Source organism: Corvus brachyrhynchos, unplaced genomic scaffold, assembly GCF_000691975.1.
Source record: "Corvus brachyrhynchos isolate BGI_N302 unplaced genomic scaffold, ASM69197v1 scaffold11, whole genome shotgun sequence".
Taxonomy (NCBI): Eukaryota; Metazoa; Chordata; class Aves; order Passeriformes; family Corvidae; genus Corvus; species Corvus brachyrhynchos.
In genome coordinates this window covers 3,248,131-3,261,586 of record NW_008236965.1, presented here as the reverse complement: position 1 = coordinate 3,261,586, position 13,456 = coordinate 3,248,131, and the positions used below count along the sequence as shown (strand labels likewise).

Sequence of the window (13,456 nt, the reverse complement as noted above, 5' to 3'; positions counted from 1 at the left end):
AGAGTTTCCTCTCTAAGATCCAGCTTTTCAATCTCCTTCTTCTTGATCCAGTTTGTAATGTGCTATTTGGCCATTTTGTGGCAAAAATATGCCAGGCATATGCAGTGTATTATCCTGCACAGGATAAGTGGGAAGAGTAGGAGTATAAGAAATGTACACTTTATGGAGGGGATGGACATATTTTCATATTTGTTTATTTGAGGAAAAATTATGAGAAGCAGATAGAGCAGAGAATGGTTTCTATTGAAATGTGACCTAATTAGAATGTTTCTTAGTGTGCACGTTCCTTTTAGACCAAAGCTTTGGAAAATTATCAAGTCTGAATTCACAGTAGCATCCATAGTGAGAAATGCATATAAAATTCATAGTATAGGTCACAACATTCAGTCTTAAAAAATGAACAGTCCGTGGAGATAAAATTACATACAGGTGGAATTCATTGCATTTCATTTAGAAGTGTGCTTTTCAAGTTAATAGTTTGTGGTGTTATCATTTTCATTCCACTGGTTTTCAGTTCTATTTCTCTTTTTTAAGCAGTAAGAAAGCATGTGAGTAAAGCACTCTTATTCGTACAGGTTTTTTTTTTTTTTTCTTTTTTTTTTTAGCTTATGGCATATATCTGTCTATGATAAGCAAATCCTGAGTTATGGATAATATGGATTCTTTCCCCCCCGCCATGTTTTGTGATTGATGTTTCATACCTTAGATACTTCTCTTCTTTTATCAAGAAAGACATTATTTGCGTCTAAATATAGCACTGCTTCTCACTCAGAGTGCCTGCAGTGTTTCTTACAGATACGCCTGAGCAGTTTCAGTAATAACTTTGATAGCACCCCCTGCCCCCTGCATCCACAGCTGCTGCATAAAGCCTAAGTATACACCAGGGCCCAGCTGCAGAGCTTGCGTTTGAACTTGTAACCTCCAAATACAGGGAGTTCACCTCATTAGTGCACAAAGTTAATTGAGTCAGTGCTCTGTCATCAATATCTTTAAGTTACCCTGTTTCCTGGGATGCAGTGAATACTGTGAATGTTCACTCTTTAGTCCTATTTAATGCTAGACCTGCTCTAGTTGACCCTGGAGCCTCTAAAAATAAGAAAATGTTTTTTGAAAAGGGTAGGAAAAAATTAATAATCCAGGAACTTTGCTACGTTTTTTCTGACTGCACCACAAATAAAGGACAATTCCAGATTAAAATACAGATCTGATACATTAATGACAATTTACCTAAAAGTAATGTTACTTTTGAGAGTTTAGTCCCCACTTTTAATGACATTTCAGATCTACTAAATTTATAGAATAAGATTATATAAATCTCTGCTTCTTGACATTTTCATTATTTTTAAATGTAACATAATTGATAGCACAAAGTTCCAATAAGTCTTCATCTAATGGGTATCTGTCATGTCTTGTGCTGTCTTAACCCTTGTATGTGCTAAAAGACTCAGGCAATGGCTGGATCCCCCTCATTGCCTCACCCTCACAGTATTCCCCATGGCTATCTGTCACGGGGCTCATCTGCTGGTGCAAATAGTGGCAGCTGGTAGCGTACACCTTTCTGGGCTGCCAGACAGATCCATAGGAATGAGGGCTCTTGACTCGTATAATCCATATCTTAGCCATTAGATTTCTTATTTTCTGTAATTTCAGGATTTTCTTAGTGTGCATACTCACTGAACAGTCTATTATTATTATTTTTTACTTGCTTGAGATGTGGTCTTGGCTTTGCAGAGGTGTCTGAAGAAGCAGCCAAGCTGAAGTAGTTGTGGGTTTTCCCAGTTTTGCACAGATCCCAGCTGTCACTGGTGGTCCAGGACCACAGAAGCAGTTAAGGCTGCTCAGTGGTGTGAGCCAGGGCCTCCACCCCTGCAGTAAAGGGTAGCAGTGCTTCACAAATGCAGCTAAATACAGGCTAAATATTTGGATACTGCTTTGTATTTGGATCATGGTGCTGTCAGCCCAAATTCAGTTCTTTGGCAGTATTAATAAGGCATGTCTCAGTCTCACATAAACCAAACCAGGCCACGGACCTTCTCTCTGCAGAAAAGGCTTTATTTGTGCAAATGCCTTTTGGCTGGCTCCTTCTGCATGGGCCAGCGATCTAGAACCGGAGGGTCAGAAATCTCCCCAAAGGACTGCAAATCTCTCAGTGATTTATGATTTATGATTTCAAGATGGGTATTCTCACAAATATGACATGAAATGATCAGCAGTGAACAGGGTCTGTGCTACACCAGAAGGGAAAGAAGATGGAAAGAAACTTACCCTCAGAAGAAGTGTCTCAGTACCAGAGAAAGCAGAAATTAGCCTTCAAGAAAGGACAGCTGATACCACCTGATTTGAAATCATTTGTGGTCTAACCAAGTCTATCACTCCTATGTACACCAAACCTTTTCTTTCTGCTATGATATATCTTACTGGGGAGGGATTTACTAAATGTTTTGCAGATGGAGGAGTTGATTGAAGGAATTCGCTGGGCTTTTATTGACATGCTAGAAAAGGAAAATGACTGGATGGACTCTGAAACAAAAAGAAAAGCTCATGAGAAGGTAACAAATATAAATGTTGAATGAGTAAAATCCTGTTAAAATAAAATTTGACTTGAGTGATAACAGTATGTCATGGACTGCACTCGCAGTTCCAGCTACCTACTCATCATTTTGTTAGAGAAGGGACGCATGCCACATTTGTTTTTCTGGAACCCGAGCCATCTGAGCTCCTGCTTCTTTGCAGAAGTTATTTTTATTACCTTGTTCTTCTTCACTTCTTTCCACCTTTCCCTCTCTAGCTCTGGCTGATGTAGACTATGAGCTTATTTCATATTTGACTTTTCTTGACAAAGTTTTCACCTTGACTAGGATCTCAGGGACACACGAATCTACAGACAGAAAACAGTGTCTAAAACACCTGTGACAGCTCCGGGTGTTTGCTGTGAAAATGGAGGATCCAACTAGAAGGGAATATGAGAATAATTCAGGTTTCATAGTTTTTCCAGTGTTGTGGTGGGAGGCCTAACTTGAGAGCTGTCTTTTGAGAGTGTAATGGTGATCCCAGCTGAACATCCATTTCCTGACAGAATAATGCCAGTTATGAAGTGTGATAATCAAAGATGGCATTACTGGTCCTGATTGTTCTCAGATAGTCACAATAAAAGGCAAGAGGTAAAGGTGAAGGCAGGAGGATGTACTCAAAGCCTTTCCACTCTATTCCCATTTTTACAGCATGTGGTGAGTGGAAGGGAAGGCTGTCCAGATGCAGAGCTCTGTCCCCGGAGCAGCAATTGGAGGGGGCATATAAAAAGACAAGTGGAGAGTGTTGTGTAGGTCTGTGTCCTTATTTGTTGAGGCAATTGGATATCAGTGAATCAGTAAGCACCCTCTTTGAATAAACTGACAGGCAAGTGCAGCTGAACTGTTCCTGCTCTCTGTGCTTGAATAAAAATAGCAGTGTTTTGATTTAAAAGCAAATATGGCCTTCAAAGTTTTTTAGTAATTCTAATGAAAAAGCTGTTGAGCTATTTTATCATTGGAAAGATTTAAATTCCATATGCAGTCCATTTACATTTTATACAGCAGTGCTCTTCATATATGCGGAAATGAAATAGAGCTGCATAAATGCACCAATAAACTCTATAGCAAGAGAACAGTAGTAAAATGACATTTATTTCCTGCTAACCTGGTGGTAAATGGGCTGCAGTTATTACTTCTTATTGGCTGTTACACTTTTTTTTTACTAGAAATACCATTAGAAATATAATTATCTGTAATTTAGATATTTGTTAAAATTGATGCAAAATAAGAGCAGGAAGATTTTCTAATGATTTCCTTAATAAAGATACTTCTATATAACAACCTGCTTAGTGATTTTGTTCAGAATTTGCTACCTGCCTTTCAGCAGGGAAACAATACAAACATTGCCAAAATTCCCTAAAAAAGCTCTCCCTTTCCTGTTTTAAGGAGGGTTTTCATCAGAAGGCAGGCTAACTTTGCTCCCAATTTAGACGTGTAATTGAAGGTTCTGAAATTAGTGGGGTGAGTCTGGGCTGAACAATGCATGACAAACTAAATTCCATAAGTACAACAAAAATAATGCTACAAGCCATAGTACTATCAAATGAATAGCCAGTGGTTTAAAATCATTCTCACTGAACTGAAAAACCATTTCATAGTTTGCTGACATAAGAACCAGGTCAAACTTGTAGGAGACAAGTGTTATGTAATGCCTTAGATACTGCAGCAACAATTACGTGATAGGACTTATGACTACAAGTTTAAGTTCAGATGCACAGAAATAGCTACTTGGCTGGAAGGAAAGAGTCTAGAAAGACATTTGGTAGATTTCCAGACATGGAGTGTGTGCATATTTATTAAATATTATTTATTGTTAATGATATTCAATTTGTCCTGGAACTCTTGGATGAGCATGTTTTTAGTTCAAGAAACAGATTCATTACATGTAGGGTCAGAAAATTCACTGGGGAAATCAAAGGTTTATAATACAACAGAACCTTCAAAATCTGTTACTCTGTTCAATTAAATCTCATGAGCCTAGCACTTTCTGCTGTTACTTTTTCAATACTTAGGCTTTAATAAAGCAGCACAGACAGCATGAATTCTATGAGGGAGATTGAAAGCCCCGCAGTATTAGTTTGTTACAGAAATCGGTAGAAGTTGCATTTCTTTGTCAATAAATGTCATCCACATGCTGGACTCTTCACCCAGGATGGAAAAACACCAGGAACCAAGTATAAATTGGAAGAGAGAGGGTGCAGGGCAGCTGTGTTCAGCGTTGGTGTGGCCTCACCTGGAGTGCTGTGTGTTGTTCTGGGCCCCTACACTTAAAAAGAATCTGGAGGTCCCTTAAGGCATCCAAGGGAGGGCAACAAGACCGGTGAAAGGGCTGGAAGGAGTGTCCTGTGAGGAACAGCTGGGGACTTTGAGGCTGTCTGGTTTGGAGAAAACGAGGCTGAGAGGCCACCTCTACAGCTTCCTAAAGTGGGGAAGTGGAGAGGGATGTGCTGATCTCATCTCCCTGGATCCAGTGACAGCATGTGTGGGAGCAGTTAAAAGCTACTTCATCAGGGAGTTTGGGCTGGAGATTAGGAAGCATTTCCTTACTGAGTGGGTGGTCAAACACTGGAACAGGCTTCCTGGAGAGGTGGTCGATGGCCCAAGCTTGTGTTTAAGAGGCATTTGGACAATGCCCTTAACAATGTGCTTTAACTTTTGGTCACTCTGAGGTCATCTGGCCATTGGATAAAATATTCCTTGTAGGTTCCTTCCAACCAAAATGTTCTAATTCTAGTCTATCAATTAAGTAAAGAAAGGAAGCTATTAGTTAGGTAAAGGATGTTTTGGTCTTTTATGTTTTCATCAGTAACTGTTACGTTGTCCCTTATAGTAGTGCAGATTGGAGCTTCTGCCCTAAGTTCCATGGCAGAACTGTATCCTACATGGAAATGACTGTGATTCAGATATCTTGCTCTTCCTCTGTTTTTTTAATTGCATCACATTCTTGAAATGTTCACATTCTCTGAAAAGAAATTAATTGCAGAAACCTGATGGTGGTTTTGTTTTCTGGGCCTGTTCCATGTGATCTATTTAATTTGCCTTAAGTTTTTCTTTAATTTCAGGCATATTTGGGTCATTAACAAATTTTTTACTCATTTCCTGAAGGAAGAATAGGGTCACTGTGGGATCTGGGTGTCTGGACAATGAGCATAGAGAGCCTTGTGGTGATTGTATCTTTAGATGACAACATTGTAATGTAAAGGACACGGCAGGTTTGAAAGAGAATTAATTGCAAATCCTCTCTCTGATTCAGGTACTCACTGTTTGGTGTGTTTTCTGTTTCCTGTTTTCTGACTGATGCCCACCTTTCTTTTGTGCTTGGCTGAGGCCAAATTTGTATACCTTGCTGTCAGCCTGATGCTTTGCAATCAAAGGAACCATCGACCTCCAAAGGACTTACAAAAGACCCTCTGGTAGAAACTATTCTTGAATTTTGCTTTAGGCAGCTTGTCAGCTTTATCTAATCACTGTGTCTGTGACTCTTTGTGTCTGTCAGAAGGGACACTACTAATTTGATGTTAAAAGGATCAAATCTACTACTCCATGTGACACAGGGAACAATTGTCTTGCAGCCTTGAAATGAGAATAATCTCTTTAGCCCTTGTATACTTTGGAGTTAAGCTTTGACACTCTTTTTGTAACAAAAGAATATAATGAGATAACATCTAATAATTTACCTCTCTCCTTCCTCCATTTCTTTCTTTCTGCGATCGAAAGATTAATTTAAACCAGACCATCTGAAAGCCAATCTTACCAAAAAAGTTTCTAACAGGGTTAGGTGACTCTGCCTTCACGTGCAGTTCTCACCTGGCTCTCTGGATGGAGCTCACGCAGCTTCCAAAGAAGCTCTGAGTCCGAGAGAAGCGCTCAGCTCTGTGCTGTGAGGTTTTTTTCTCTTATCCTTGCCCCTCTGCTCTATTCAAGCCCTTCTTTATTGTACCGTATTTGACTATCATCTCAAATTTGCTTCAAGTATGTCTGCTAGCCCCCGAATTTTCAATGGAGTGCTCTGATAAACAAACAAACAAACACCTCAAAAAGGTTTCGGTTCTTGCCCTTTTAGTCTCTCTTTTGTAAGGGTCATTATATTTTGCCCTCATTTGCAGAACAGAGAAATTATTCAACTGAGTGCAGCTCCAAGGGTGTGTCTAGCAACAGTCTTCAAGTGCGTGTTCTGTGAGTTGCCCATGGCCACAGTCACAACCTCTGAGCAGAACTGCAGGGTGGGGGGAGAGAAGCGAGAGCCTTTTGTTTCCCTTACAGGGAAGGTGCAGATTGCAGCCAGCAATGGCAGCCAGACGGTATTGACGGCTGTGTTTTGGCATGGTGGGCCGCAGGGGAAAGGGAGAACCCACAACTGAAACTCCATTGACGTAACTTGTGTGATGAGGGCTCACTTCTTTGAAATGGTAATTTCTTGCTTCTGCTCTTCAAAGGATAATTCAGTGGAAGATCATCACTGACATGTTAAACTATTCCCACTCCTGGACAGGAACCATTATTTTATTAATCACTCTTTTTCCTTCCTAAAATGCCGTTTGTGCTTGGTTTTAGCTGGAGGCTTGAAAAAATATGTTTTTCTTAAAGTTTGCAATTCTCTTATAAAATATCCTGTTAGGCTATGGCACAAGAATAACTTCCTATTTGGAAGTTGGGGGTTTTTTGTTTTTGTTTTTTGTTTTTGTTTTTTTTTTTTTTTTTTGCTTTGCAGTATTTTTTTTAAAGCATGGATGATAAGCCAAAAAAGAGCTTGTTTTTCCTCTAGTAAGATTTTTCTGTAACATTATTAACCTCCTTAAGTCATGGAGCACAAATCCCAAGGTCACTGTGCAATCATTTGGCTCCTTAGCTTGCCTGCTGCTTTGCTTTATTTCTAAGGAAGTTGTATACGCAACATTTGTTTTCTTCACATCTCTCCAAGTCTGAAGACTGAGTCAAGAGGAGCACAGGAAAATATCAGGACTGTGCCTAGCTATAGGTGGCTCTCTTGGGCAGCGTTAGGTACCTTTGTTTAGCCTACAGGGCTTGTTCTGCTGCTTCAGAGAGCTCCAGCAAACCTCCCTAGACAACACAGTGTAATTTGGGCCAATAGCCCTTAGGAAATCAAGAGCCATCTGTACAAACCCTGATTTAACAAAGTATAGGTACTTTAAAGGAGGTAGGTGTTCATGGGTTATCCTACTGTAGCCATTCACTTCCCAGCTGGAACTTGCTGGCCCTATCCAGCCCTGCAGTCAGTTATCTGAGCCCCTGCCCCCTTTCCCAGTTCTCCATGGTCTCCCTCTCTTCACATTTCACTACAACCATGACAGCTGTACTGCTCAGAGCAGAGTCCAGTGTCTGCTTCGGACAGTGGCCAAACAGTAGCAGATGTTTAGAGATGAACCTAAGGACAGGGCGAGCATAAAGGGACACATTCCCACTATCCTTTCCTGGCCTCTACAAACTGCAGCTCGCTTGCTTCCTGAGCCAGAAGTGGTGTCTTCGTAGTTATGCATATTTTCCTGCTCTGAGTTTGTCTAATGACTTTTTGAACCCATGACAATTTTCATCATCCACAACTTCCCAAGCAATGAGTCCCACTGCCTCAGAGTGTCTTTTTGCTTGTCTGAAAAATGTCATCTTCTCCTATGTTAGGGTAGTGCAGAAATCAGAGAATCATCATTGCCTGTTCTCTTTTTGTGCTCACTCTTGCTTCTGCAAAGTATTGGCACCACAATACATGCTGGGAGAATGGAGCCTCCTGCTTTTCTTCATATAGCCTGTCCAAAACATGCATTAGATACAGTTCTGAAAAATAACATTTCATTGAGATCTGAGGCAAGCCCAGACAAAAAGGCCCAGCACCACAGCTTCAGGAGCTGAAATTAATCTTGCTTAATGCCAAGCTAGTTTTGCACAAAGATGACAAATCATCCAGTCTTGAAAGTGGTTACTGGGTGCTCTGCAAAAATTAAAAATGCCTTTTGAGTCTTGTGGGGTCTGCAGACCCGTCCTATGAAAACTAATGCAAAAATATGACAGAGGAACCAGCCCTGAGACTCAGTGCCTCTGATTCCAATGGGCTTTTTTCTAGAATGAAAGCCAGCACAAAACTGATAGAACAACACTTGGTAAAAGAGAGGGATGGAGTTTCTAAACTAAAGCTCACAAGAGACCTTTTACACGTTCCTTTAAGATGACTTTATATCTTTGCTTCAAGGATGTCAGAGAACTTTACAAAGTGTAAGACTGCTTGAGAGCACTCATAGGAACTGCTAGACATACTTCAGAAGAGCTAAGAAAAGCGGGAGAAATTTCCAAAGGCTCTAATTGCAGTTCGACACTTCATTCCTGTTCAAAAGCCTATGGGCTTTTGCTGACTTCCTAATTTACTGGTTTTACCGGAAAGTTTGATTCAGATATTCTGGAAACAACCTTGCCATTTTTAAATTAGAAAGTGTACTTTTGTTGAGTGCCAATTAAACCTTAGCCACGCTTCTCCTTTGTGGAAGTGAGCATTCTGAAACTAGGGTAGTCTCTGTCTGGATGTAAAAAATTCGACGGCTTTGTTGCGTTGTAGTAGTTGCATTGCAGGGAGCAATGAGCAAATCTCCTCAGAAGCTTGAAATGTGTTGAAGTTTGGAAAAGGTAGAGTCACATTTTAACTCTTTTCCAACATGTCTGCAATTCCATTTTGCATTAAATATATCACTAGGGGTTTATCTTCCTGGTTTAACTCATCTTTCACAGAATCACAGGATGGGTCAGGCTGGGAGGGGACCACAGGCTGGGTCATCTAGTCCAACCTCCCTGCTCATCAGGGGCGTCCTAGAGCACATGGCACAAGATTGTGTCCAGATGGTTCTTGAACATCTCCAGCAGGGGAGACTCCACACCCTCTCTGGGCATCTTTTCCAGTGTTCTGTCACCTCCAGAGTAAAGAAGTTCTTCCTCATGTTCAGGTAGAACTTCCTGTGCATCAGTTTCTGCCTCTTGCCCTATTGCTTGGCAGCACTGAGAAGAGCCTCCAAAAGGCTTCATCCTCTGACACTCTCCCTTCAGATACTTACAGACATTGATGAGGCTCCCTCTCAGTCATCCCTTCTTGAGGCTGAACAGCCCAATCCTTTTACCATGTGCATGGACATATGAAAAGAAGGGGACAACTCAGTAGGAAGCTGGAAGGAAAGTAGATGCTGCTCAGAAATGATGTAAGGGATTTGAAGTTTGCACTACTTACCTAGTTTGGAATTTGGCCAGGATTTTTAGGCTGCCACTCCTGCACCGTTCCTGAGATAGCTGTTTGGAAAATGCCAGTTTTTAGAGTAATATTTTCTCCCCTGGAAGAAACAGAGAATGGTACTTTCCTTCTAGAGTAGAAGTGTTCCATGCTTTTCTCTGAATAAAAATAGGTCTTCACTTTCTGTCAGATTAACATCCCCTTTTCTTTCTTATTCGTTTTACATCAAATATTTATTTCTCATCACAAACTTTAATTTTTGAACTCTAAGAATAATCTATCACATCCTGAATTTAATTTAACCTTCACAGGAAGACTGGGCTTTCCTGATCAGTAACCACAGGAGATGTTCTTCTCCGTTGGCCAGAGTTGAAACTAATAGCCATGGCATGTTTGCTTATCTCTTATCTCTGGGGTTAGATTGCTGCTGTCAGCTTCTCCCTTGTTATCTGGCTGCTGCTACTGCTCACTCAGTTGTGCAGGGATGTCAGTTCCATTAATAACCTGAGCACCATGCAAACAGATAGTGGAAAACAGGTGAAGGGAGAGGAAATTGTATTTAACCCTGATCTCACAGCTGTCATTTTTCAGACTCTGCCACGAATACATAAGGCCAGAATGGGTGCGTGACATCAAAACACTTGTGACAAATCTCATGCTTGAAGTAGGAGGGAGACAGATGGACAGACACCTGCAGATGCTGAGGGACCAGGGTGCATCTGAAGGTTTTGTGGCAGAAAAACAACATGAAAGCATTGCTATGCTAAATGACAGAGCAGTTCTTCCAAAGAGTGAGAGATCCTCCGCCACTCCTGGAAGACTTTGACAGTTTCAGCTTTAACTTTCACTATCTTTGTTTTAACAAGTAAACCTGTCTCCTGTAGAGATACAGTTACAAAGACAGTGTGGTTCCCCAGCTCAGCAGTAGCAGATATGGAGGTGCAGGAGGGCCATTCTCTGTGTGAAGGAGTTTACAAGGGCAAGCTCAGGTATCTGCTTGGCATTCCCTCGCTCTTCCCAATGAAAGTGATTTCCTGGCTGTGGTGATCTGTGTGTGCTGTAAATGCCCACTGAGAGGAGAGCTGCCTGCTGGCTGGGAGTGGGTGAGGAGCTGGGCAGGGCCCTGGGCTGGGACCCCACCATGGACCCTCAGTCTTGGCACCAAGCTGTCCACAACCAGCAGCGTGAGCCAGCAGCACTTGAACTTGCTCAGGTATTGTACCGGTCACTGGGATCTGAAGCAAAGTTGTGAAATTTTAAATGGCTTCAGGTACTGGTATTGCTGGAGTTTATTTGTGAAGGAGCCTTATCACAAGGAGTTCATGAGACTCAGGAATTTGTTCTTTTAGTGGCCTTTTAGAGGCCAGGATGCTGTGGCTAAGAATAAAGGCTTCCTCAGCTGCCCTCATTTGTGAGGGAGCTGTGAGGTGTCTTGTGCTCAGTTTTCTGCATATGGGATGAGCTTCATCAATGTGAAAACACCTAGATATAATTTATTTAAAAATAAAAATACGTAAAGATTTGGAATAGAGAGGAATTTGGTCTTGAGTAGAGCATTTTCTGAATGTATTTTTTTCTATATTCTGCAGCCTATGTTTTTTGTCTATGTATGCATCTGCTTTCCCCCATATATTACAAGGCATGGACAACTGATAGTGTCATGCTTACTGGTACAGTGCTGGGCAGGGTCCCTGTTCAAGGAAAAGAAACTTCTCCTCAGAGATAAAACATGGAAGTCATGAGTAACACTGGAGTTTAAGTTCTCAGTCACTATTTCAGTTTGAGTAGTGTTAAAAGGAGTCTCTGCTGTGTCTGGTTTCTGTTGCATCAAGACTGTGGCTGAAGCTCACTTGTGAAATGAGAAATGAAAAGGGAATTTTTCACATGCTATTCTTTATTAAAAAAAAATGCTCAGCAACCTTTGCTTAACCTTGAAAATGTTAAATGACTATAAACTGATGCAAGCAGATGCTAAGGTCAGAAGTCCCTTTCTGGAACAGGTTATTCAGAGTTTTGCATAAAACTGGAAAAGAAATGCTGTGGTAAATCATATCCCATACAATTATGATAGAGAGAGAGCTTCCTCTCCCTTTTCTGATCCCTGAGCCTGCCCCTCTCTCAGTGTCCAGTGCCAGAGATCTCAGCACACAGGGTGTTTTTAGGTCCCCGGGGACTTATATTTTGCTAGCATAGTGGGTTTTCTTAAGCCTGCTGCTTGCCCAGAGCTAAAACAAAAACAGCAGAAAAGAGTTTTGGAAAGGTGGGTGTGTTTCTAGCAAGAGGTGGCATGAACATGGGAGTATGGGTCAACTCATGAGGTGTTCTGGGGGCGAGTGGTGAAATGGGCCCAGGAAGTAGTTTCTATAAAAAATGGAACATAATAATTTCTGCAGCTCACCAGTGTGACAAAAGACCAGTCAAAGGTGGCTTTTTTTTTTTTTTTTCTTTTTTGCTATTGCAAATCCTTAGGATCCTGGTGCAAAAGCTTTTTAGTAAAGATATCTAAGGTAATTTCAAAACACAAAGAGAATTTTGAGTTGGGGGAGTATGTTTGGTTGTTTGGTTTTCAAAGATAATTGTATTGGAAAACATGGAGTGTTGCCTGAAAATAAAGGCATGAGGAGTATGGTCTTTTACAGTGCTAAGTGTGAGTACAAGCTTAGCTTGGCATGAGTCCTATCAAAGGCAGCTTAGCAGCACATACCATGGGGCATATATCTACGTCTATTCTGTATCATCTATATCTAATCTATACCACCATGATACTAATGATAGTCTGTACCTTCAGACCACAACAATTGCTTCTGGCTTGTTTGAAGTGCAGCTGGAGGAGCTCCCAGCTGTCCACATACCCTGGTGCAGTCATGCCCCAAGGGATGCACAGGTGTGCAGAGGGGAATCCAGTGCAGAAAAACCCACACTGGAGCTGACCTTTCCCTGCTGGTGTGGTGCCATAGCTGAGTCATTTTGCATATCTGGGCATCATCCTTTCTTCTGGTCCATGGGCATCATTCCAGCTCTACTGAGAATCCAAAGACCCTTAAAACTCACCAAGGTGCTTTGGACAGAAATAGTTGGCAGTTAAGCACATCCTGTGCCAGAACTCAGTTGTGCTGGTCTGCAGTATAAGTGCACTTATATCTTCAAAGATGAAAATATTTTCTGTGTGCCACAAAGGAAGTTATTGCAGATCTGACATTCTGTAAATGAAGGACAGAATATATGTCTCTCATAATATTCTGTGTATAACATAATGGAATCATGCTAATTGTCATACAGAGGTTGTGAATGGAAAATGAAATTAAAACAAAATGGAAAAAGAATTATTTTTCTTAACAAAATTAAAACAAAGCTGGCAGCAGAATAAGTTTCTGGTGGAAGGAGAAAATATGAATAGGTCTATTAATTGTAGTGTTGCATTGAACTGAGGAGCTGTGCTTATGAAAACATCACAGTCAATCAGTATGTTTATATAAGTAAGACTGAAATAAAGATGCTAATTTTGCACAATCGTAGTCCAGTTCTATTGCTAAAAAAAAAATAATTTAATGTGGGATTAGTTTAAACTGAAAAGTTAATTCCAGTGAAACTTTTGTCACAGTGCTTGAACCAATGACTGAATCTTTGTATTCCAGAGAGCCAGAAGGGATTTAGGACAGGAAAG

General features: G+C 40.9%; 1 protein-coding gene across 1 annotated transcript in view; it reads left to right on the top strand.

The window, feature by feature from the left end:
• Positions 1–13,456, top strand: part of PHEX (phosphate regulating endopeptidase homolog, X-linked) — a 98,386-nt gene that overhangs the window by 44,649 nt on the left and 40,281 nt on the right. The window contains exon 12 of the mRNA XM_008629240.2: positions 2,448–2,549. Coding sequence (XP_008627462.1) covers positions 2,448–2,549 — 102 coding nt within the window. The remainder of the gene's footprint in view (positions 1–2,447; positions 2,550–13,456) is intronic.